General features: G+C 43.0%; 2 protein-coding genes across 8 annotated transcripts in view; one reads left to right on the forward strand and one right to left on the reverse strand.

Annotated features, from left to right (window-relative positions):
- Positions 1-24,505, forward strand: part of LOC147320557 (neurexin-2-like) — a 133,301-nt gene that overhangs the window by 81,566 nt on the left and 27,230 nt on the right. The window lies entirely within an intron of this gene.
- Positions 13,350-15,659, reverse strand: LOC147320558 (uncharacterized). Its single transcript, XM_086308662.1, has 2 exons — positions 15,189-15,659; positions 13,350-15,119 (listed from the first exon to the last, which is right to left on the reverse strand). The coding sequence occupies exons 1-2, from the start codon at positions 15,657-15,659 to the stop codon at positions 13,500-13,502; spliced, it is 2,091 nt and encodes a 696-aa protein (XP_086164788.1). The 3' UTR covers positions 13,350-13,499.

Genomic DNA, 24,505 nt, shown 5'->3' on the forward strand with positions numbered 1-24,505 from the left:
AGACCAGCATTGTTTTTCGCATGCACCGGAGTTCCCGAGAACAAGAACAGTGGATGTAAAAAGCCAGGCTTCTTGCAGCAATAGAAGATGCCCACTACTGGGCATTTTTGAAACCCCCACCCCACAGTTTGAAGGCACTTTTTGCTTTAAATTTCAGAACAGGAGGCCGTATCCATCATCTGTATACAGTCTATTCATGCTGCTCTAAATCACATCGATAGCAACAATTCTTCAGCATTCCAAAAATCATATATATCATCAATAGGTTTAGTCTCTCAAGAATTATAAGATACAATAGTTGTGCTTTTATATGCCGAGTTACAACTAGCATTTGGTCCAACCTTAAATATTTAACATTTTATTGCTATTAGAGTCTCATAATCTGATATAAAACTCATCCTTGAAGTCATTGGAATCATCCAACTGCATCACAGTAGCCTGTAAATAAAATATAATAAGGTAAATCTGTCTGTCCTCCGAGACCCACCCATGATTTATTCAATAATACTAACATTTTTTGGTTAGATGAATTAATTCTTACCAAACAAACATTCTATGTCCATGAAACCAATGCATACTGAGGGAAAGTAGCCATTAAAGGATTATTCTGTGCCTGTAATTCAAGCATCATCTTCTCAGACTGTATTAAACGCTTGCTTTGTTAAAAGTAACTGACTCTATTCTTTAGTGGAACTCGACTTAATGTCATCATGCTCGACAGCTCCTTCAAGCAGAAAAGACTTATTTAAAGATAGAGCTTTGCTAATTACCAGGTTGTGCTTGTGGATTTAAATACAGAGTGCTGTTTAATCACCTCCCGTCCAAATTAAAACATGTAAAATCACCAATGCTGCACTTTAAATAGGTTGCAGGGAGTAGACTTCTGTACTTGTGAGGGTGAAAACATTGCTTATAATTAAATTACAATATAAAGCTATATTTGACACTTGCCATATTCCTTAATAAGCTTGATAATATTTGGGAAAGTTTCTAAGTCATTATAAGTATGTATTAAACTGAAGAGGAAAAGAAAAATTGGGTTCAAGGAGACGCCAGGAGTACATCAACTGGAGGGCAAGTCATAAAAGAAGAGAAAACGCTTACCCGCTTAAAAATGTATCTCAAAATTTGTAGAAAAAGTTTTTCAAGCAATAACAACGTCATAGCAGCGGTTAGAAATTTGGGCTATCATGTCAGAGATGCCCCACAAAACAAGTATTCTGGTTGGAAATTATGTGAATAAATAATGTAGAACATGATTACTGGTTTAGGGCACAGTTAACGCTGAAACTTGACTGGCCTGTTTGCTGTTTTAAATTGTTGGTCATAAATGGCTGCAGCAGTCTTCTGTTCATCTATATGTAATTGCCCATGTTAGGCCTCCGTTAGTCTAAAAGTGCTTGCACGGATAATGAGACTTTAAAAAAATTCAGTCTATAGTGCTATATGGGAATAGTTATTTCAAAGAATTTTATTTTTTTCCCTAACAAAAATATCTCAGGAGAAAAAGACATAAGTATAGCTACCCAGCTTCATCTCACTTTGTGTGTCAAGGGGAGACTGCATGGAAAGACCTTATCGTATTATAAGCAAACAATAAAACTGAAAGATTCCCTTAAAAGAGCTATCAGGAAGGCTTTATATCAGCCTGAAAAAGCCTTGGTGTGCTGGCCGATTTAAACAGCCATAGGCAGTTTTAGATTCCATAATAACAACATAAGAGCTGAGCAGAAGGCTGCGTCTGCAGTTAGAACAGTGTCATATCCACCGAGGATCTATTTGCATTAGAGAGGAGAGCTTATTTTTTCCTTTTTTTTTATAATAACTGGCAATTTGTTAAAGAGGATGTTTTGAAATAATCTTCATATAAAGGCTATTTATTGAAAGAATGCTTTTATTTCTAAATTGCTTTGTCAATAACCAAAGAAGTAACAGCAATCATAATGCGCCTGTAGGTGAAGTAACCAAGAGTACATATAATTATGGCAGTAAATGGTGTAAAAGTGGGGTCAGAGGCTTAGCAAGAGGCCTGGCACTTCTGCTCATATTGAGTGAAGTGGATGTGTAGAGATACAAGATAAAGTATAAACTGTCGCACTGGCGTTTAGTGCCTTTGTTTACTCTCTCATTTCCAGGCTGATATTCAGCACAGTCTCTGTGAGGCTCTATCAATTTTTGGGACAAACATTATGCAAGACTTGATTACCAAGTGGTCAGTCTCCACTTTGCTCTGACTGTCCCTCTGTACCCTGCTCTCCATGGGAACACGGTGGGTTTCACTTGACATCCAGACCACGCAGCAGCTCAGCCTCTGATGAATGCTAGTCTATGCTGGCTCCCGGGGGTAGGCCGGGGCTTCCTAGTCTCTACTGCAGGGGCTGTGTGAGAGGAGAAAGGTTACATTCAGTTTACATCATAAAGGCTAGACGGAGACACACACACACACACACACACACACACACACACACACACACACACACACACACACACACACACACACAGAGGCCTTCAGATACAGAGACTGCCTCTATCTGGCTTCGTTTCTTTCTGTCACTCTTTCTAACACTCAAAGACACAGCGACACACTCACTTATACATCATTCAATTGCTGTTCCTCTTACAACATCAAGCTCTCACTCTGTTTGGTGCTCAATAAAATTAGACCCGCTGTAATGAAGAATTTAGGAAGCGCAACTTCTAATGCAGTTATGATGTATTGTGTTTTTTACATCATTTTTCAGAAGCCTGCGTGGGCTACGAAGCTGAACCATCATAATATCTGAACTAATCTAAAGCAACTGGTATAATTGAATACTATACATTAGAGAGCTAAAACTTTACATTTTATACACTTATACATTATAGAATGCTTACTGCACTCAGGTCTGACACTGCCCTGCAGCATAAGGAGGGAGTTGTGGAACTCATGTTAGTGTTAGGTCAGGTCAAAGTGATTTTATCAATTCAATCTCATAAAAACGTACAAATAGTCAGATCGATGTTCTAATGTGTGTTCTACCTGCTTCAATTTCATGTGTTTAAAGCAAACTTGGCATAGAATTAAGGTCAAGCAGAAAGACATATTTATTCATTTACATGCATGCAAATTGCCATGACAATGCAGCAAATACATTTTCGCACTGCTGTAACTTCACTGCGCAGCTTTCTCAGTGCATGCATAAAACAGATCTCTCCAGCTGATGAATTATATCGCACTTAAAGCATATTGTCATTAAAAGTGAAAATGTGGTGCCTTAAGCCAATTTTAAACTGAAACTCTGACCCAGTACCAGGTTATGTACCAGGTTATACCAGGTTACTATATGTAGCCAGATAAAAAGACAACCTTGTCACACTGAAAATTCTGATTTTAGGCTTAGCATACTCACCTACCCATTAATATACACAAAACTGCATAAATAAAAAAGATCAAAATCTAGCAGAAGCAAGAACAAAGGACATATAAAGAGTTCATTGGTGTTAAGCCCATTTTAGTTGACCTTTAAAGCTATATGTCTGTATGCAGTCTTATCCTTCTGTAATATTCAAGACTGTTTTCTTCATTTTAATGTAATGTCTGGAATCCAACACTAATCCTAAAAAAGTTGTTATGCTGAAGTAATTTGTAAAACATTTAAACCCTACATTGAACCTGAAGAAAGACTATATATCAAGTTTTTAAACTGAAAAATTTGCTTGTAATTTAAAATATATATTCTAATTTTAAAATTGTAACCTACAATTTTTGCTGTTATGAGACAGCAAAGAGTCCCACAACAAGAGTCACTCTTACCTCCACACTGGATCCTTTTCTTCTCTCTCACTGCCTGCTGATATGCCTTCCCCTTCTCCTTGTATGCAGACAGTCATTTGTAGCCTACATTGAAAATATTAAAATGGGGTTGTCACCCAGATAGCCCCCAAAAACTGAAGCTTTTGAAAATGTGGATACAATCGTGATATGGTGTGTTTTAACCCAAACAGTAACTAAACAGTGCTGTTTACAATGGACTAAGATGAATGGGAATCCTGCGGTTTGATAAATCCAAACTTACAAATTTTAGAAATCACAGTCACTGTAACCTCTACCTGAGCAAAAGACCTATCCAGCTTTTTATCAACACAATGGTCAAAAGTTGGGATCTGTGATACAGGTCAGAGGTCCCCAACCCCCGGGCCAGTACCGGTCCATGAGTCGCTTGGTACTGAGCCGCGAGAGTTGAGGCTGGGGTGCGAAATTTATGGTTTTTATCGTTAACTCGGTTTCTCTGGGTCTTTTCCCGTGTTGTAGTTGTGTCTTATTTTGAAAGAAATATTTACACATTACCACAGCAATTACACAGTGAATTCGCATTTATTACACAGTTTTTGTCTTGGTCCTATCATTTTATTTGGTTGTATTTATCCGCGACACCTTAAAGGCCGGCCCGTGAAAACATTGTCTGACATTAAACCGCTCCGTGGCGCAAAAAAGGTTGGGAACCGCTGATATAGGTAACTTGCAGATCTGTAAAAGTGCTTTTAGCTGTAATACATTCAGCCCTTTAAAAGAGTCTTCAAAAACATTTGGCTCATTATAAAAATTAAAATTAAAACCATTGAGTGGCTAAAAACCCTATATCAAATAATAATGTGAAGAGTTTTCATATTACTTTCATACGGTGCTTTAGTTCCCAAAATTTTGTAGTTTTCTACAATGAGGAAAGGATGTGATGAAGTAGTTGTAAAAATGCATAAGTCACAAGAGAAAATGCTGCTTACCTTACGTTCAAAGTAATCTGTGTTAAAATTTTGTCGTTCAATCATTTTTAGCTTTTGATATGTTGCATTTGTTCAGTTTTGAAGGAAGAATTGGGTTTAGATCATTTTAAAATTATTGCATGCTCTTTTCATTTTTTACATATTGTCTCTTCACGTTTATGACTTTATTACCATAGATCATACAACAGCAACAACAGAAAACTCAGCATGGCATTCTGTATTTAAAAAAAGAAAGTCTTCTCATAGCATTATGTGATTGGCAGACTGTGCATCACTCTGGATGCATTTCTATGTCATTTCTATACTTGAGGTCACAACTGTTGTCATTTTCCTTCAGGCAGCACAACTGGCTGCCGTCTTCAGCTGCTGGAGCCGCCACTGTTGCCTGATAAAAGCTCATGTTCAAGTATTTCACATTTCCCTACCCACTTCTGTAACCTATTAAAACTCACGATCCATATAAAATTGGCATTCAGGAGATTCGTTTATGGAAACGGTATAGAGTAACAAGGCACTCAGACAGCTGCAGTGCTGTGAATAGCTATAATAGTCACAGCCATTGTATCTAGCACATGTTATTTTGAGGGGTCTGTCAAATGTCGTTGTGCCTCCTTGATTAACAAATTAATTACTTTAGAAAGTTTAATACATAGTTTCACTTAGTATTTGTAAGGTTATTGTCCTTACAGGCTGTAAAACAAGTGCAGAATATTTAATATACATATATTTTTTAGACAATAATAGGATACTCTTAATCCTTATGTTTCCTACATATTTTACATACATGTACTATGGAATAATAATTTTCTGTGAGAAGCAATCATAATAGCACAATAACATTTTAAAACGTATTTCTTCTTAAAGCTCTACGTATGTAATTAATGTCATCTAAAGATTAAAAAAAGATTGTTATTATTATTGGTTTTTTTGCAAAGTTACAGTCAATTTTCATATTTAGCAAAAGGACAGTCTATCCTTTTCTTTACCACAACGTGCAGCTTTTATCCCAAGTACAATTATTACTAAAAAGCGTATTTATATTCATTTGACTCTGGTGTCATTTAGTTTTCAATCATATTAGTTAACATTAATTGTGCTGTATTCATATGATAAAAAACAGCCAGGGTCATTTTAACTCCCACATAGAAGACTTGAAATAAACGCACAACCAGCCAATCCTGAAGTCTAATCTCTCCAGCATGTCCTAGGTCTGCCCTGGGGCCTCCTCACCTCCTTCCCCTAGGACATGCCCAAAACACCTCGCCTAAAAGGTGCCCAGGAGGCATCCTGGTCATACCATCTGAACTGGCTCCTTTTGATTTGGAGGAGTGGCAGCTCTACCCTGAATCTCTCCCAAACCACCAAACCTTACACCCTATCTCTAAAAGATAACTCAGACACCCTTTAGAGGAAGGTCATTTTTGATTTTATCCACAATCTCATTTTTTCACTCACTATCACTCACTATCGCTCCATCTGGAACAACTTTTAGTTGTCACGCCACCCATTTGAAGATGAGAAGCATGGCCTAAGACTTTGAGATGCTAATTCTCATCCCATCTGCCTCAGACTCAGCTGCTCCAGTGCAGGCTGGAGGTCACATCATCTGCAAAAAAGCAGGGATGAGACCACTGAATCCTCCTCCCTCCGAACATTGGCTGCACCTAGAAAGTCTGTCCATAAATGTTATGAGTGACAAAGTGCAATCCTGTCTGCCCAGTGTCAACCAAGCTCTGTCTATGGTTGTACAGAGACCAGAAAAAACTAAAAAAAACCTAAAGCTAAACATGCACTACAGGCAGTCATAGGACCCCTCCTGCTATGCTCAGGGCATCTTACAGAGGGAACAAACAGATGCTATTTCCTCACTTCCATGAGTGTCATTGCTGCTATGACGCAGCAGTATCAGCTCTCTTTTTTATAGGATCCATGGCAAATATATTTTTTTTAAAAATATTTCAATTAAAACAACATACTGTAAATGTGCTTTTGACTTTATCCCCCGGGACCCCCAGACATTTTTTAAAAACCCATCAAATCAAAGCAGAAATAGAAAACAGTGGCACAATGGAAGCGATGAGAATGGCCCATGATTAGGAATGAATTGACAAAGTCGTAAAACATGGGACTGATGGGTCCACACAGACCCAATTTAGAAGGATGATTGGTAAAGTAATTACTACACCTTTAGGCAAATCCAAAGAGTGGTTATACAGCACAACTTGTGACTTAATGTGCTTCATATTAAGATGTGTATGCAAAGATCCACCTATCTAAACACATTAGCAATTTAGTGAGTAGGAATAAGTATTTAATGCATATTCTTATGAAAAATTACTGTGCAATGTGATTTTCTCATTGGATGGTAGATTATTTGGGTCTAGATTAGTGCTGTCCTTCTCGTGCATGCTTGGCTAACACATACAACAGTACTGTACATATGTGAATTTGATACCATTTTGTCACAGAAGACACCCTCTCCATTTGACACACAAATGCAAATGACCTCTCTTTACCTGTTTCTCATTATCTCTTTTAAAAAAAAACATGTCTCAGTTTCCATTCATTTTATCTTTCTCTATCTACCCCCTTGTCTTCATCGCCACTTCTTTATACGTGGCTCAAACTCTGGTCATTGTGCAACAATGGACGAGTCTCTGCATGCTCAGCAAAAGAAAATCCTTCCAATTTTTTTCTTTGCCCCCAATTCATTTTGATAGATTGCTCCCTCACTTTGCTCATGTTCAATGAATAATAAAAAGATCTGTTAAGCTTCTTTCCTGCAGTGAGGTAGACTGCTGTCCCTTATGCATTTTTCCTCAGACGCAGTTGTAATGCGAGTGATAAATTTAGGACACACACGCAATCATTTCTCACCCGATTTGATTCTCTGTGCAGTCTTCAATGCACAGTAAGCACTGCTATTTGGGCAGTGATGCAGTACTCGTGATTTGACTTGGACTGTCCTAAGGTCAGGTTAATGAACTGTAGAAATAGCAGTTTGTGTTTGATTGTGCCATCAGTCACAAAAAGTATTTTTTTCATTTGCAGCTTGTGTTGGGACTATTATCTGTTGGTCTAATTTAAAAAACACTTGATGACCATTTGATAAATGTTAAGTAATAAGGCATCTGGCAATCACTTTTACATTTTCCCCATTAAGATGGAAACTGGAAAAGTGATGGCGATGCTGCTGTTTGCTAAGGATTGACATATATTTTTCCTTTAAATGATTATAAATGAATATTTAATTAAGAGTAAATGGTGCATTTTCTTTTTTCACAGCTTACAAAAGAAATGCGTGATTATCAACTGCTCCGAATTAGCTGTGCATCTGTGTTTGTGTGTGTGTCATCAGGGCAAAAAGTGTTGCTGGTGACACCTACTGTAGTGGTACGTGGCACAAAATGTCTGACTGTGGACAGATTTTGCCAACACGATGGCAGCACAACCAGACACAGTCACGAAGGTTTGGATGAGTGTGGTTGACATGAAAGTAAAGGTCATCTTCGAATATGTGGTCTGGTATCCACATATCTGATCCCTTCACAAATGGTACTTGCATAAATAATTGTTTATGTAGTTTAGAGCGAAAGTGTTACCCGCTGAAAAAAGTAACTGGTTAAAGCACTTTTTGCATTGCAAACAAAAGCCCAGCACTTTGCAATTCCTTACAACCATGAGTTATATTGTCCAGTGTGCATGTGTCCTTTTGTATAGTTAACTATGTATATCACTGCATAGCAATTTGATGTTAGTATCTTCTCTGCTATGCAAACAACAGCAAGACTGTTAATTCCCTCTAGCTATCAGTTTCATATTAACTAGAAGCTAGCTCTTGCTATCCCATAGCTATAGTAACAGCATCAAATTGCTCCTCAAAGGTCTTAGCACACAATTTGGGAAACTTAGCTTTAAGAGGCGTTCTCAAAATGTGAATTGGAGTCCTCCAAACTCACAGACACTTATCTGTTACCAAGGCACAGTTTACATTTCACCGTGATGTTCTTTTCACCCACAAATTCAGAATAATGTGCGTCTTTGATGACATAAAGGTTTTCCTTTCTCCTTTCTTCTCTAGCGTAGCTTTACATGCACAGTAACACAACACTAGGTTTGGAAATCTTCAAATAACACCTGCACAGCAACTGGCCAATGAAGAGAAAGAGAAACTGTGCACATTTGTCGTGATTTTTTTTTTGTTAATATGACTATGCCTGTGTATGTGCATGCGTGTGTTAAATAGGAAAAATTATTAGAATGGAGAAAAACAGGCTGCTTGAAAAAGTAACAAAAACAGTGAAATGCAAAACCAATTTGCCACATCAGTCATTACAAGACAAAAAAGTCTGAGCAGTCCAGAATGTTACTTTTTAATGTGTTACTCTAGTTTTCCTTTGCTGGGGCTTTCACATTATTTCACATAAAACGATACTGCGTACTACAAAAGACATCCCACAATGAATATATTGTGAATCTGACATCTCTTTTTGGTTCCTGTAAAAAGAAAAAAAGGGGGGGGGGGGAAAGAAGTATGTCTGTAATATTCAACTCAACGATACTTGATGACTTGCTCAGAGTTAATTCAACAGGGATCAGACTTCGCTCTCTAAACCCATTTCCCATCTTAAATAAACAGTCACTATGATAAAATCAGCTAAAGAACAGGGCAGGACAAAAATACAAGTTAAATGTGCAGTATGTATCTCTGCCAAGGCTGCAAAGTCATATAAATCTTTAAATATTGATTCACAGTAACTGCATTGGGCAGGCAAACAACTGTTTATCTTCAGACTCCACTGAAAAACATTTGTGTAAAGTGAAGATACCGACAGTATCTGCCTCTTGGTGGAAAGAAGCACACAGTTAAAAAAACAAAAAACAAAATAACTCCTCCTTCAACACTAAGGATCATGACATTCACGCCGATTCTTTATTTGAAAGGGTATTATTTAACTATTTTGTTTTTCACACACGATTTGCGGTAATTAATAAAATAGGTGAAGTAATGCAGCCGATTTGGTTCAAGAGCCGTTCTCACCAAACTGCACCAAAATACATAACACATTAGAAGCATCTGGTCTGAATACAATGTTAGCAGTGGAGCGAGGATCTTGGAAGTATTGCCTGAAATCTCAGAATAATGACTGATTTTCTTGTTCTTGCCGTTCTGGCAACATTGCATAAATGAAGCATAAGCATTCGCTCATCTTGGTTCCTGCCACCTCCGCTCATTTAGTGGCCACTCACATGAAATATGGTGCTAATTAATGTTAAGTGCTAAGCTTAAATGAAGGAGGATGCAACAAATGGATATTGACACACATCATGTCTAAAATCACTCACTTTTTTGCTAACTATCATACTACATTTGCCCTCTGTGGTTTTGATTGTCATATTCCTCCTTTTTTGTGTGTTAATGGCTCGATGCGGCTTTCTGCTCACGATTCAATGAATCATATTTGATGGGTGTGAAAATTACAGTTGTGCAACACTACAGCTGTCAGCGATGATGCAAAATGTCAGAAAAATCTTTGTTTACTTCTCCTTTGGGAGTAAATTACTATTTGTTGCTTAGACGGTAGTTAATGAGTGAATGATGGATTGATTTCAAAAGCAGCCCAGAGGTTTGAGTGTTAAAACACCAGCATAAGTGACAAAGAGACACGATTCAGTGTTTTTGTCTGTGTTACACAAGTGGATAAACGCAGTAATGACAGTAATGCAGCAAGACAAGAGTATTCAAATGTGTGTTTTCTCCCATTTTGTTTTAAGTTGTTTTTGTAACAGTGCCTTTCATTCTAGGTGTTGAACGCAGCTGTACTTGTGTAACGAGAGTGATAATAAACGTCTTTAATCATGTGGCAAGTAAAGAAGGAAACAAACACTTACGCATTCAGTGTCCACTTTGCTCGGTACACCGTGCTAGTACCGAGCTGAGCCCGCCTTTTGTGTTGAGAACTGCCGTAAGTCTTCATGTCTTCCACGTTGACGTGATAGCATCAAACAGCTGCTGCAGATTTGCCAGCTGCACATCAATGATGTGAGTCTACCATTTCACCACATCAAAGGTTCTCTATTGGACTGAGATCTGGTGACTGTGGTGGCCATGCTCAAGAAACCAGTTTGAGATTTTCTGAGCTTTATGGCATGGTGTGCTATCCTGCTGGAAGCAGCCGTGAGAAGATGGGCACGCAGTGGTCATAAAGGGATTGACATGGTCAGCAGCAATACTCAAGCAGGCTGTGTTGTTCAAACTCAGCTGGTACTAAGGGGCCACAAAGTGTTCTAAAAACACACACACACCATTACACCATCAGTAGCAGCCTGAACTGTTGATAAAAGGCAAGATGGAGCCATGCTTTCATGTTGCTTATGGCAAATTCTGACCCTGACCCTGAATGTCGCAGCAGAAATCAAGATTCATTTTTCCTGTCTGGTCTTCTGCTGCTACAGCCCATCTGCTTCAAGGTTCGATGCAAGGTGCATTCAGAGATGCTGTTCTGCATACTTTAGTTGGAGCTAGTGGTTATCTGAGTTAGTATTACCTTCCTAACAGCCTCTTGTTGATGATGATGCCATGTAAGCAAGGACACTCCTGAAAAATATTGGCTGAAATAGCACCATGGGTTGAACGTGAAGCATATATTGTGGGCACAAATCTCAATCTCAAGTTTCATTTCATATATTCAGGTTTTTCTTTCACATACTTCAACTTGCATTCTATGTGCCATCTGTAGCTGTCTTTAGTGTGGCATCATTAGAATTTACTGCCCCTACTGGATGGATAGATATATCAACCACCGGGTATTATTAAGGGGGAACTAATTTCAAATAGTTAATTTGGATAGAATGGCCATTTAAAAGCCCAGAAACAGAGGGGAAAAGTTCACCTCTTGAAATCCTGAAGTCCCACAATGCAAGAATCCATTAATAATTGTCACCTGAAATCTGCTGCCTCAAAATCATTGAATTAATTAAATAAAGAAACAATTAAATTGGTTTTCAGCTTAACTAGCTATGTGCTGCCACATAGCTCATCTCCTACGTGTACTGATGAAAGCATCCACACTCACAACAATGATTTTGCTACTGCAAAATCTCATTTTGGATTTAAGCAGAAGAAAACACACAAAAAAAATTATAAATAACCATTAGATATACATTTGACCTTGACTGAATGCATCAAAAAAATTTTAACTGTTAAATAAAAATGCCTCAGCATTTACCTTTAAAACTATAAGCGCGCTACACAATACCTGCCCGAAATGAAGAAGAACAGATCAGGGCTTTTTGACAGATTTTGTGTCTGTGTCAGAAATAATTGTTATGAAAAATTAATAAAGTCACTGCTGTTCTGTGTGCACAAATGTGTAACCGGTTCCTGTATTTTTAGGTCAGTTCAGTTTTATTTATATGGCACCTATTCACAACAAGGCACTTTATATTAGAGGATAAAAACCCTAAAATATTAGACGGAAAACACTAACAATCAGATGATCCTCTCTCTGAGTATCACTTGGCAACGGCGGGGAGGGAAAACTCCCTTCAAAGAGGAAGTAATTTCCAGGGAAGGTGCAAATCACAAGAACATGGAGGATGGGGTGAACATAATTATTTTTGTGTTTTAAAAAAAATTTATATCTTGTATTGCTTGTAATACACAAATTGCAGTTGTGTTTCATCCATATGAAAAATCACCATTGTGATAATTACTACTGGTGGTTCAGTGCCCCCTCCGACAGTTGCTGTCTGAATAGTGCCATTGTTGACATTTTGATGATATCCTAAAGTGCCTGAATCATCAGGTGGACACTGCACATACCAGAGCTATAGCAACAGCTCATGTTTTCTATAACGAGCAAGACGAGTAGATCAGCACAAAGCAATAGAAGAGAGAGGGCTTCCAGCATGGCCGGCTTTGCTGCTGATGTCTTTTCATGCTCATCATCAAAATTGTCACGGTCTGGCTGGCAGACCGTGGGGATGTGGGGAAGAAGGACCCAGGCGCGGAGCTCAAAGTTCAAGCAGTGCGTTTATTTACAGAGGGTGATATCAAACAACAATAAATCCCCCGTGTTTTTCCCCAGACTCCCGTGTCGTGTCCTCCAAGTGCTCTCTGCTCCCGTGTCTGCACTCCCGGTGCTCGCTGCTCCTTAAGCCTTCCACGCTCCTCCTGCGGGAAATAATAGCGGCAGTAGTCAGGACACTGAACAATGGCAGGCATACACTACACGACCAAAACCTAAACTGGGTAACTAACGTGGAGTCCCAAGCAATGATCCCGCGTCGGTGGGAGCTCCAAGACTCTCCTAAGTAGCTCCCCCGACGAGCCCTGATCAGCGGCAGGTGTGTGGCTTCGGGTGTGGCCAGTCCTTCCGCAGGGCCACACCCCTCAGGCCTGCAGGTGGCTGAGCTCCATCCTCCAAGCATCCCCGCAGACATAAACACACACACACTCACATCTACAATCATGGAGGAGAGCAGCAGCAATACCAAAATACATATAATAATAATAATAATATAATACATGACTGCTCAGGGATCCTGGGTCGCCCAGTCCCAGGACCCTGACAGTACCCCCCCTCTAAGGGTCGGCTCCCGACGACCCCAAAACCAAAACAAAAAACAGCACAACCAACCCAGGGCGGGCGGCTGGGGGAACCAGGACGGAGGGCCAGAACCAAAACAAGCAAAAACAACAAAACAACAAACCGACCCAGTCCACAGTCTCAGAGTCAGACCGCGCATCCCGCAGCGGTGCAAAAAGAAAACGAAAAGACGCCACAAACAGTCACAGGCGGCCCATCAACACAACAAGAGAGTTCAGGGGGCCTACCTCGAGCCCAACGGCGGCGACGTAGCAGCTCCGGCGGACGGCCCCGGGTCCGGCGGCAGCAGCAAAACAGTTCAGGGGGCCTGCCACGGGTCCGGTGGCGGCGGCGCTGCTCCTCCGGCGGCCAGCCACGGGTCCGGTGGCGGCAGAACGGTTCTGGTGGCCTGCCACGGGTCCGGTGGCGGCGGAACGGTTCAGGGGGCCTGCCACGGGTCCGGTGGCGGCGGCGCTGCTCCTCCGGCGGCCAGCCACGGGTCCGGTGGCAGCGGCGCTGCTCCTCCGGCGGCCTGCCACGGGTCCGGTGACAGTGGAACGGTTCCGGTGGCCTGCCACGGGTCCGGTGGCGGCGGCGCTGCCCCTCCGGCGGCCTGCCACGGGTCCGATGGCAACGTCGCTGCTCCGGTGAGCAACAGCGAGGCGTGGCAACAGGTCCATGACGCGCCGATCGCTGACGTGGACGCACCGGACGTGGACGGCGAGGAGGCCGCGCTAGACGTGGAGGTCCCTCCGGTCCGCTGACCTCCTCGGCCGGCAGCGAGAGCGCCTCCTCGGCCGGCAGCGAGAGCTCCTCCTCCGGCTCGCTGAGCTCCTCAGCTGGCAGAGCGGGCTCCTCCGGCTCGCCGAGCTCCTGCTCGGGCATGCTGAGCTCCACAGCTGGCGATGCGGGCTCCTCCGGCTCACTGAGCTCCTGCTCGGGCATGCCGAGCTCCTCCGGCTCGCTGAGCTCCTCAGCTGGCGGTGCGGGCTCCTCCGGCTCGCTGAGCTCCTGCTCGGGCATGCTGAGCTCCTCCGGCTCGCTGAGCTCCTCAGCTGGCGGTGCGGGCTCCTCCGGCTCGCTGAGCTCCTGCTCGGGCATGCTGAGCTCCACAGCTGGCGATGCGGGCTCCTCCGGCTCGCTGAGCTCCTGCTCGGGCATGCTGAGCTCCTCCGGCTCGCTGAGCTCCTCAGCTGGCGGTGCGGGCTCCTCCGGCTCACTGAGCTCCTGCTCGGGCATGCTGAGCTCCTCCGGCTCGCTGAGCGCCTCAGCTGACGGTGCGGGCTCCTCCGGCTCGCTGAGCTCCTGCTCGGGCATGCTGAGCTCCTCCGGCTCGCTGAGCGCCTCAGCTGACGGTGCGGGCTCCTCCGGCTCGCTGAGCTCCTGCTTGGGCATGCTGAGCTCCTGCTGCAGCTGGACGAAGTCTGAGGTTTCCCGAGCTTGCACTACCCCCCGGGCTTTACGCAGGGTGCAAAGGCAGGCGGAAACTCCCTTGAGCTGGCCGAGGTAGGGGTTTCCCTCCAGGATTGCCTCGATGGCGTTTAACCCCACCACTCCTGCCCTTGCGTTGGTGGTGTGAGTTACCCAGTCCATCAGGCGTTGGACGCGGGTGAGGTCGCTCTCTCCGGACAAGGCCGCTGGAGTGGGCAGTGGAATGGAGGCTGCTGCTGGTGGAGAAGATGGCTGAGCGTGTGATGTGGATGGTGAACAGGATGAAACGGTAAGCGGTGAGGTAGATGTCGCGGGGCATGATTCAGCAGGTGACGGCTGGATCACTAGCCGGGCGATAGGCTGAGGTACAGCGACCAGCTGGGCCGCGGGCTGCGCTTTGGCTACCGGCTGGGCAGCTGACCGTATAAACATAGCCCCAGAGTAAACAGTTGAGGTGAGTGACGATGAATTGTCCATATGACTCACCACAGCCGGCTGTTGAGATGTCTGTGGATTTAGCTGCGGTGAGGAACACTGGCGGCGCGAACGTCGTTTCCGTGTCGGCGTCGGGGCCGGCGTCTCAGGCAGTGAATCCACCAGCTGTCCGAGCTGGTGGGCAGCCTGAGGAGGAGAGTGGAGGTGGAGGGTGGAAAGTAGGAAGTCCAGGACCACCGCATTAAGGGAGTCCACCAGCCAGGGGAATTTAAAAAGCATCTCCTGCAGCCGCCTCTCCACGGCGTGACGCAAACCTTCCGCAGGCTTCTCCCACCATAAGTCACACATGCGGTACACTTTGTCCATAATTTCCCTCCTGAGCCTCTCCTCGGAGACCGCTGGGTCCATAAGTGGCGGGATCATTCTGTCACGGTGTGGCATGGCACACTGTGGAAGGAGTGGGGAAGGAGGACCCAGGCGCGGTGCTCTACGTATAGACAGTGTTTATTTACAGAGGGTGATATCAAACAACAATAAATCCCCGTGTTTTTCCCCAGACTCCCGTGTCGTGTCCTCCAAGTGCTCTCTGCTCCCGTGTCTGCACTCCCGGTGCTCGCTGCTCCTTAAGCCTTCCACGCTCCTCCTGCGGGAAATAATAGCGGCAGTAGTCAGGACACTGAACAATGGCAGGCATACACTACACGACCAAAACCTAAACTGGGTAACTAACGTGGAGTCCCAAGCAATGATCCCGCGTCGGTGGGAGCTCCAAGACTCTCCTAAGTAGCTCCCCCGACGAGCCCTGATCAGCGGCAGGTGTGTGGCTTCGGGTGTGGCCAGTCCTTCCGCAGGGCCACACCCCTCAGGCCTGCAGGTGGCTGAGCTCCATCCTCCAAGCATCCCCGCAGACATAAACACACACACTCACATCTACAATCATGGAGGAGAGCAGCAGCAATACCAAAATACATATAATAATAATAATAATATAATACATGACTGCTCAGGGATCCTGGGTCGCCCAGTCCCAGGACCCTGACAAAAATAAGGCGATTACGCTGGAAATACACCTCATCCAAGTAAAAATTATATATCCATTTTCGATTTTTCTGTTTTTTCTTTTTTTTACTTTACACTGTGGAATAAAAGGAGGAAATGACTTGAAGCAGTCCCCCTTCACTCATTTTCTCTCATTTTTTTTCCTGGCCCTAATCCAGAGCCCAACATTTTAAAATTTTGGCTATTTAATATATTGTAATTTGTTCACATTATGAAATCTATTTTTGCCAGCACCATGTGCAGCCAGCAATATGCAGCCTACTGTCACATGCACTGTCTTTTCAAAGAGACTGCACCCCATCTGCCAAGACACAAGTGAAAGATCGCATTTATTCAAGGTGTGCATTTCGACCAGGAAATTGTGTATTTAAAGTTGTGCTTCCAGTGCCCCCACCCACCGCCTCCATCTTCAAGCATTAGAGCATCGGTGTGAATGAATGCAAATTCTTATATCTGTCGATGGAACTATTGTGCAAAGCAGCGCCCTCATGTTTCTTACTTTTTCCTTCTTCTCCTTGCACCGTCTACGCCAGGCTTATTTTAGGTGTTGTCGCTTTGAGACTAATGAAATCAACCAAACATCACAACTGCAGGCCATGCCTTTCAGGGGTTGCTCGCATTATAAGTAATTCATCTGAAAGTGCTATGATTAATCCTGCTACTTTACCCCCTGGGGCGAGACTGGATGTCTGCGAAAACTCGTCTCTCACAAATCCTCCCGAGAACAAACATGCGCATTTAGGTTTCTTAAGTCTTTAAAACGCTATACACGTCTTCTCGCATCATGTCACTCGCAAGTTTGTGAGAGAAAAAAAAGCAGAAAAAAACCCCCTTCTTTACGTGAGCTTTTTCTGCAGTGAGACATCTGTTCACGGTATATGTTCTATAAATTGTTCCCTATGTGCATAAATAATGTGATTATGGAAATGCTCTGTGCTCTCCCAAAGCTCAATAAGTGATAAAAAGGGCTTTTAAAAGATATGTGGGAAGATTTTAAGGAATGCAAATGAAAGATTGTTTGGTGTGGAATACAGAAATCGCAGATAATGTAGGGCAGTATCTTTGCTTTTGAAATCCAGGAAAAGTTTGTTGGATTTCATCTGACGGTCAAGCTTGGCTTCTAATGCAAAGTTGATGTGCGTCCTTTAAAGTCTGCTGAACTTGTTCAAGTTGGAAAATAACCAAGGGCAACACAAGGTTACAGTCATCCATCCTTCTCCCTTGTGTTGTCCAGATATTGTGACTTCGATGGTGTTAAGCAACCCACAAGTACGCAAACTAATTAACGTAAGCCCTTCATTGTAGACAGTTCTCAGAGAAATATCATCTGGAAATTAAATACTGGTTTTATTTGAATTGTGTGTCAGAGAGAATTTCTTGCTGAAATTATTTGTTATGACTGCCCATATTTTTGGCTGTGCAAAACTGAAAATGGCTGAACTGCTTTGACAGTGGAAATAAAGTTGACTTTTCATTTGGCGTCATCGGGGGATTATTCTCTCTGTGCTTGTCAGTGCCTTTCCACAGCAAATAGTTATTACTGTAAAATGTGTCTACATGTTATAGCCGGACAGCGCTCAGCATCGTCACTGTTTGATTAAGCTGGCATGTGCTTCCCAGTATTAAGATTTATGGAGAAATGTATAGAAGAGGATACACATAAGGGAATTAAATCTCCCTCTGACCGAAAAAATAAAAATCCACAGCTTCTTCCAGCTTATTCACGTTCATAATAGCAGCAGATAAATGTCTACATGCTGTTTGGGCACTTGCCATTCCAGAGTGCTGTGCACTCATCCCTCCTGTGTTCTTTTTTGTTCGACCAGCCTCACTCCCCCACATGCCCCACCCCCTCCCCTGCTTGAGTAATGGCCTGCGTCGACTTCTTGTCACCATGAGAGGTGGTGCTGCATGGCTTGCCTCTGTCCTCCTGTTACCATGCGTGTCCTTTCAACCGACTAGGCAATCCCAGCTGATATCTATATCGACCGTGATTTAGCTGATATAGCTGCAGTCTCCCGTTACTTCTCCTGCAATCTCTTCCTCACTGTTTCTCCTATTTGACTCCCTCCTCCCCCCATCCCACCCACCCCTCCTCACTTTGTCTCTCCCTTTCTGATAATGTGTTCCATCCTCTCGAGTGTCAACGTAGTCCAATTCATCAGTTCAAAACGTGAGCAGCTCGGAAACTCGGATCAGTCGTTGCCTAGAATAAGTTCTGCATGGTTAAGCAGCAGAGCTACTGAGCTCTTTTAACATAGGGGTGCCTCGTATACAGGTATGAGGTGAAAACAGCAGGCAGAGGGATTAGAGCGAATTGATTTGGAGTGTAATGTAAAAACAGCAAAGGTTTGGAAGTGCAATCCTGGGAAAAGAGAGGTTTGAGATTGAATTTTGATGCAAGCCATTGATTTGCTTAAAATGGATTACATACCGCCGCCCATAACTTGCTTAGCTTAGGGGTGGCGAGCGATATTGCTCTGACAGGTATTTGTGTTTCTGTCGTTCATGCCTGTTGTAGCTCTGGAGTCTTTATGTTAGGAGCACGTCCATACCAATACCCTTGTGTTCATTCTGTAACAGCTCTGACAGCTCACCTAAATCAGGCTCCTCCTCTGCAGTATGATTCCTGCGTGTTACTGCCAGGACCTGCAAGCCAGTGCGCTGTGAATCTGTAGCATGTATTTATTCACACAAACCATTTACTTGCCTCACTATTTCCCTGTGTGTTTGCGCCGTGGCTGCCTGTTTTCTCTTTCGCTGTCTCTTCCTGTGTCTCCCTCCCTTCTGCTATCGTTCTCCCATCCTCGCCACCCCCCCCACTCTCTTCGCTCACAGACTCTCTTTCTCAGACGCACACACACACACACACAACGCACACACACACACACACACACACACACACAGAGGCACATGCTGTGCCTCACTGGATCAGAGCCTCTGACTACAGTATGCCTTCAGAAGAGCTCCTTTATCTTGCATTCATTAGACCACAACTCCAAGGCAAGGTTGCTTTTTGCCGGGGTCCAGACTTGTCCTGGAATTTTACCCATCCGGGATTCATTATTATACGACGGTGCTTTTTAATTAGCATAATTTTTGCTGCGGCAGTCCAAGGCTACATCTCACTCGCTGCCACCCAAGCCATCTGATCTGAGGAGAATCACCTGCTCTCCTTCAGAGACAGACAGACGCAGCCGTCACGTTAACCAACCGTTCTCCGTCAGAGGCAGTACGGCGGATCTGGACAAGGTAACAGGAGAAGATAAAGGGGGAATAAAGGAGCAGCAGTGAGAGGAATGCAGCAGTAGTCGCTACTGCGTGAGACTAAGCAGGTGGAGCGTGAGGGGAGGATTGTACGTTCAATTGAAACAGAAACACTCAGCTGCATTCTGGTAGATCGCCACGCCAGAGGTTGCCGTTCGCTGGATTTGCTGCGCCTGTGAGAGGCTGAACGAGGAGCCGCTGAGAAATTATTTATTTATTTTCTGGATTTTCTCCTTTACCGCGCTGCTGCTGCCGCTGCTGCAGATACTGCTCCCTGTCTCTCGCTCTCTCTCTCTCATCTCTCCCCCCCCCCTCCCAATCTCCGTTCTCTACCCATTCCCTGGCTAAAGGGGAACAAAAGCACTGGTTCCTGCATCACCCTTCATCGCTGCATCTCCACCTATTTTTATCTGCTCGTGATTTTTGCTTAATGAAATGATCCAGTTTCTCGCGGGAGCGTGTTATGTCTTCTACTGCGGTGGAGGGGCACTCTTCTTCTTAGTGGGCAGGCTCAGCTGCCCCCAAGCTCTACCTGTGGGCGATGGAGACTCTTATCAGAATTCCTATCACATCAATCTCTTTCGTGCCACTTCTCATGCCTAAATATCATGGTTGAGCAACATGCCCGTTTGAAATCAAGGCTGGATTCGTTTCCTTTTCTTTATTCGGATGTTTATCTTCTCTGCATTTAGGATGCACCTGGCTCACTTTTGGAAGAATGTGCTTTCAGGATGCTTTTTAGTGAGATTATAAATCTAGCTTTTCCGTGCAGTGGACATGTCGGCATGGCACAATGTTAAGTGAGAATAGACAGGTTAGTTGCTCTACAGTTTCTTCCGCAAATGCAACTGGATTTTGACTGCCTGTTTTTATATCCGGTTTTGATATTTTTCATAACATCCAGAGGATATTTTTGTCCAGAATCTAGAACTCTCGAACCAGTCTAAGGGAGTACAAAAGAAATGGGCCCAGATTGTTAGTGAGATGCCCTGTTGTCTTCAAGTTGGACTGTCAGAGGCCAAAGCTTGGCCAAGTTTTCTGTCCTGGGCCCATGTGGATCTAATATACATGGGTAGACTCTTTGCAGCCACCTCTGTGCTTGGACAGCGGAGCAGCTGGTCACAGTTTAGCCTAGGCATGGGCCTAAGTTATTGTTCGAGACTTGCCTTTTGGTTCACCTTGCTTACTATACTCCCCATCCAGACTGGAACAGCACGCGTGTCCTCAAGTCTCAGTACCACACACCATGTCCACCACTTCCATAATAAACATGGTACTGTTCCCATTGCTATCAACAGGATGCCTTTTCTTACAAGAGGGGGCCATGGTAAGACATTTCCCTTTGAGGTTTACACTTTGCTGCATCACCAAGGCATCACTTTACTTAGATAGAACAGAGTGCCGTGGGATTATTAAGAGCTAGATGTCAGATAAAATCTCTGCTGTCTGACAGAATTGGCAGTATTGTCGTTTTAGAGGTAGAAAGGCTACTGCTGTTCTTGTTCTTTTTATTTTATTATTCTTGGTGGCTTTTTTGTGAGATACAGAGGCACTATAGCTCTTTCAGCAGCTATAGATGAGCTGCAAGCCTCTGTGCGTCATTAACTATCTTTATCTGTCCGTCGGTATCAATAGTGTTTGCCCTCTCCCCGTGCTGCTGTTCAAGATGCGACTGCATCTGTGGATCTGTGTTTGTTTCATTACAAATAGAGATCAACAGCATGATGAATCATCGTTGCAAATCTCCTTATCTTTCTCTGTGATGTTCCTGCTTGTTTTTGAGTGGCACAATGCACTCGTTGTTATGATTTTTCCCTTGTGGCAAAGGTGATTGATGCAGTGTGTTGTAATTAGTGCGATGTCGTGGCACAGAAGCTCTACAGTGATTATACTGTACAAACGGAGTTCGAGTGGGGATTGCTTTAAATTTATGAAAATAATCTTGATTTTGTTTAAAAATTGGTCTTGATCATTTTCTGTTCTGGTTATTTTTCAAGGCTTCGATATAACTCGAGCTTAGTGGATGTGATATAAAGTATTGATCTGTCCTCAACAATCTGCATCAAATTGGCTACACTCCTTAAATCGGGTCCTTCAAAGCGCTGACACCAGAGTCATTGCTCCCTTTTATATCTTACTTTGAAATTTCAGTCCTAGGACTTGCTTTTATGTCCTATAAAAAGAGACCCGATGGATTTGCAGTGTCTTTTTCACGGCAGCAGTTTTGTCGCTTGCAAAAGGGCTAAAAATGTGATGAATTACATCTGTGCTATTATAGCCATATCATTCCTGACCAGGCTTTTACAAGGACAGCACAGCCTGTGATCAAACAAGCTTATAAAAAAAAACACTTCTAAGAAGTTGCTGATAAATTTTCAATTACCTCTATTATAGATTTTGTACTGTGGGTTATTATGAAGGATGTGCTTCAGAGCAAGAAATTCAATTTAGTGCAACATAAATGATGCAGGCAGCACTTGTGATTTACAAGCCATGTCTGCAATACCGTAACGCAATATGTAGAATGCATATCTGGATTTTGGGGAGCATTTATTGGTGTCATGTTTACGGTAGTAAGTCGTGGAATAACTATCAGAGAGTCCTAACCCTTTAAAAAGGCATAATAAATATGGCCTTCATTATTGGTCACAAACACCTTTATTGTAACACTTAAACCATAGTTTGTTTTGGGGGGCTTTGTCCTTGCTTTGATATAGCATAAATGCCTGTGTGTATGAGCCTGAGCGTGTGCATGTGCGTGGCCATGTGTGTCAAGGCTGGCCAAAGACTTCTGGATGCCCCTGGGCTATTTTCTATTTATGGGCCACCTAGCCTGCTGCAAAGCCTTACATTTGTCATCCAAAACACATTATTGGATTTATTGTTACATTAAAGTGGGTAATGTTCATAGCATGATCATACACACAGTATTTCTATGACAAGTGCATGAAATACCAAGCAAAATAGGACAGCATTAATCACTGAATTAGGACTAAGGTGTGAGGTTGTAAAGGTTTTTATTCCTTTTGCTTTACGCGATCAACAAATAACTGTTTTCTAGCAGTATCTTAGATGGAGTGGCATTCATATAGTTCATTTCTCATCCTATTTATCAAAGCCACAGATGCTCCTAACCACAAGAATAAAATGTGTTTTTTGAATTGTTTTAACATCATTTTTAGCAAAAATGGCAAACATTCCTGATTCTCAAGTTGGAAAAAAATGAATGATTTTCTCTGTTTCATAAGCTTGATCAGGAAAGCAAAAAAATTGAGAAAATAACTGGCCGATTAAGCCAGTAGTAGTTTGTTCTGCCCTGTACATTTTTTACGTTAAACTCTGCAACGACGCACCTTCAAATCCCTCTACAAAATCAGAAATCCTTCTTCCTCCAAGTACCAGGCACTGCTCATCGCTCAGCTGGTCTTTGATAGTTTTTGTTGTTGTTGTCCTTCCCCTTCCCTTCATGTAACATAATAAAAAAGCATTAACACTCAAAATGCATTTACAGCAATATAATAAATTCATAATTCAAAATAGGTTTTTCATTCATTCCTAAGCCTCGAATAAAACCGTGAATAACTCAGTCACACCTACTTTATCAACTGCTCACCTGCAGCATGTTTTCAGCATGGTTTGGTTTATGCAATTTAGCAGCGGTATCTGGTTCATTATAAATAAAATGTTTCCACTTGCTAAACAAAATACCCTACATGAGTTCATTAGCTATTGAACAGGTCCTTTTCAAGAATGTTAACACCATGTTAACTGAAGCTTTTCTTATACCAGGGGAAGCCAAATCCCAATTTGAAGCATATTATGTAACTTGCTTGCTTCCATTCTTCCATAGTTCATATTCCATCACTGCAGGGCCATTAAAACTCAAGAGATTTTGCGCATGCTCCTTAAATGCAGCGTTGTTTTAAATCAGGTTCTATGCTGGGATTTGCTGAACTCATCACCGAACCACTAGACCGCAAGAGAACTAGCCATGACCCCAGTGCCAAAGACCTTGTATGCTCTCAACAAGAATGCAAGAAAGATTGCACCAGCTGACCCCCCTTCATGCTCACAACACACCCGCATGTTCAACACACTCAGTAAAAATATGCTGCACTTAGATCTCCAGGGCCCCCATGTTAGTGCAAGAACTGTCTGGCTGAGGCAAGGCAAAGAGGAGCTAATGCTTGAAGAGAGACGTCTCAAGTGCAGGAAATGGTTTAGTGAGCTTCTTTCAGTGATGATACCTTTGGGCACAATTCAAAATTGAAAGATTGAATAAAACAGAAAGCATGCTGTCCTTAGATCGATGCATTAGTGCACCACAGTGTTTATTTTTTTCTTGCTTTGAGAGCTGCAGAAAGGGAAAACAAAGGGACGCCCGAAGATCCGTTGAAGGGGGCTCAGTTGTCTCCAGGTCGCATATTACATTACCCTCAAGGATCGTAGTGAGGAAGGCTTGAGTACACATGCACAATAATACACTTACAAACACACACGACAAATAAAAACAAATTTAAGCAACAGAGGTTGTCTCGGCCAGCGGATGCATATGTGTTCAGATTTTGCTTGTTAATTTCATATCAAAATCAAAATCATACAGCCATTGCCTCCATTGCCATTCCATTCATTTTGATTAAGCGGGTCGTTTTGGGTGGTGGACGCGACAAAGGATGGGGCGTAAAAGCAGAAACAAGAGACCTGCTCTAGATCTGCAGCAAAGCAGAACAGGAGGCTGAAAAAGTGTTTTAAGAGGGAAAAAAATGAGACACAAAAGAAGTGCGAGTGCTGCGTTCTCGAAAAAATAGCCAGTAACCAAACATCATGGCACATATACTGTAGATTGCATTTATGCTGCCTAACTGGTACACATTTTTAGCAATCCATTAAGCAGCCCGGCATTCTGCATTAGTAGGAGATGTAGGCCTATACGGGGGCTGGTAAGAAAAGCAGCATTGTCT

This window comes from Aulonocara sp. 'chitande type north' Nkhata Bay, linkage group LG10, assembly GCF_057382095.1.
Source record: "Aulonocara sp. 'chitande type north' Nkhata Bay isolate Kocher_YH1m ecotype deep benthic linkage group LG10, A_spYH_male_GT1.1, whole genome shotgun sequence".
Lineage (NCBI taxonomy): Eukaryota > Metazoa > Chordata > Actinopteri > Cichliformes > Cichlidae > Aulonocara > Aulonocara sp. 'chitande type north' Nkhata Bay.

Coding starts and splice junctions, on each gene's coding strand:
- LOC147320558 (XM_086308662.1), bottom strand. CDS start 15,659: ATGCCACACCGTGACAGAATGATCCCGCCACTTATGGACCCAGCGGTC. Junction 15,120..15,188: donor TACGGTCAGCTGCCCAGCCG/GTAGCCAAAGCG, acceptor CTAGTGATCCAG/CCGTCACCTGCTGAATCATG.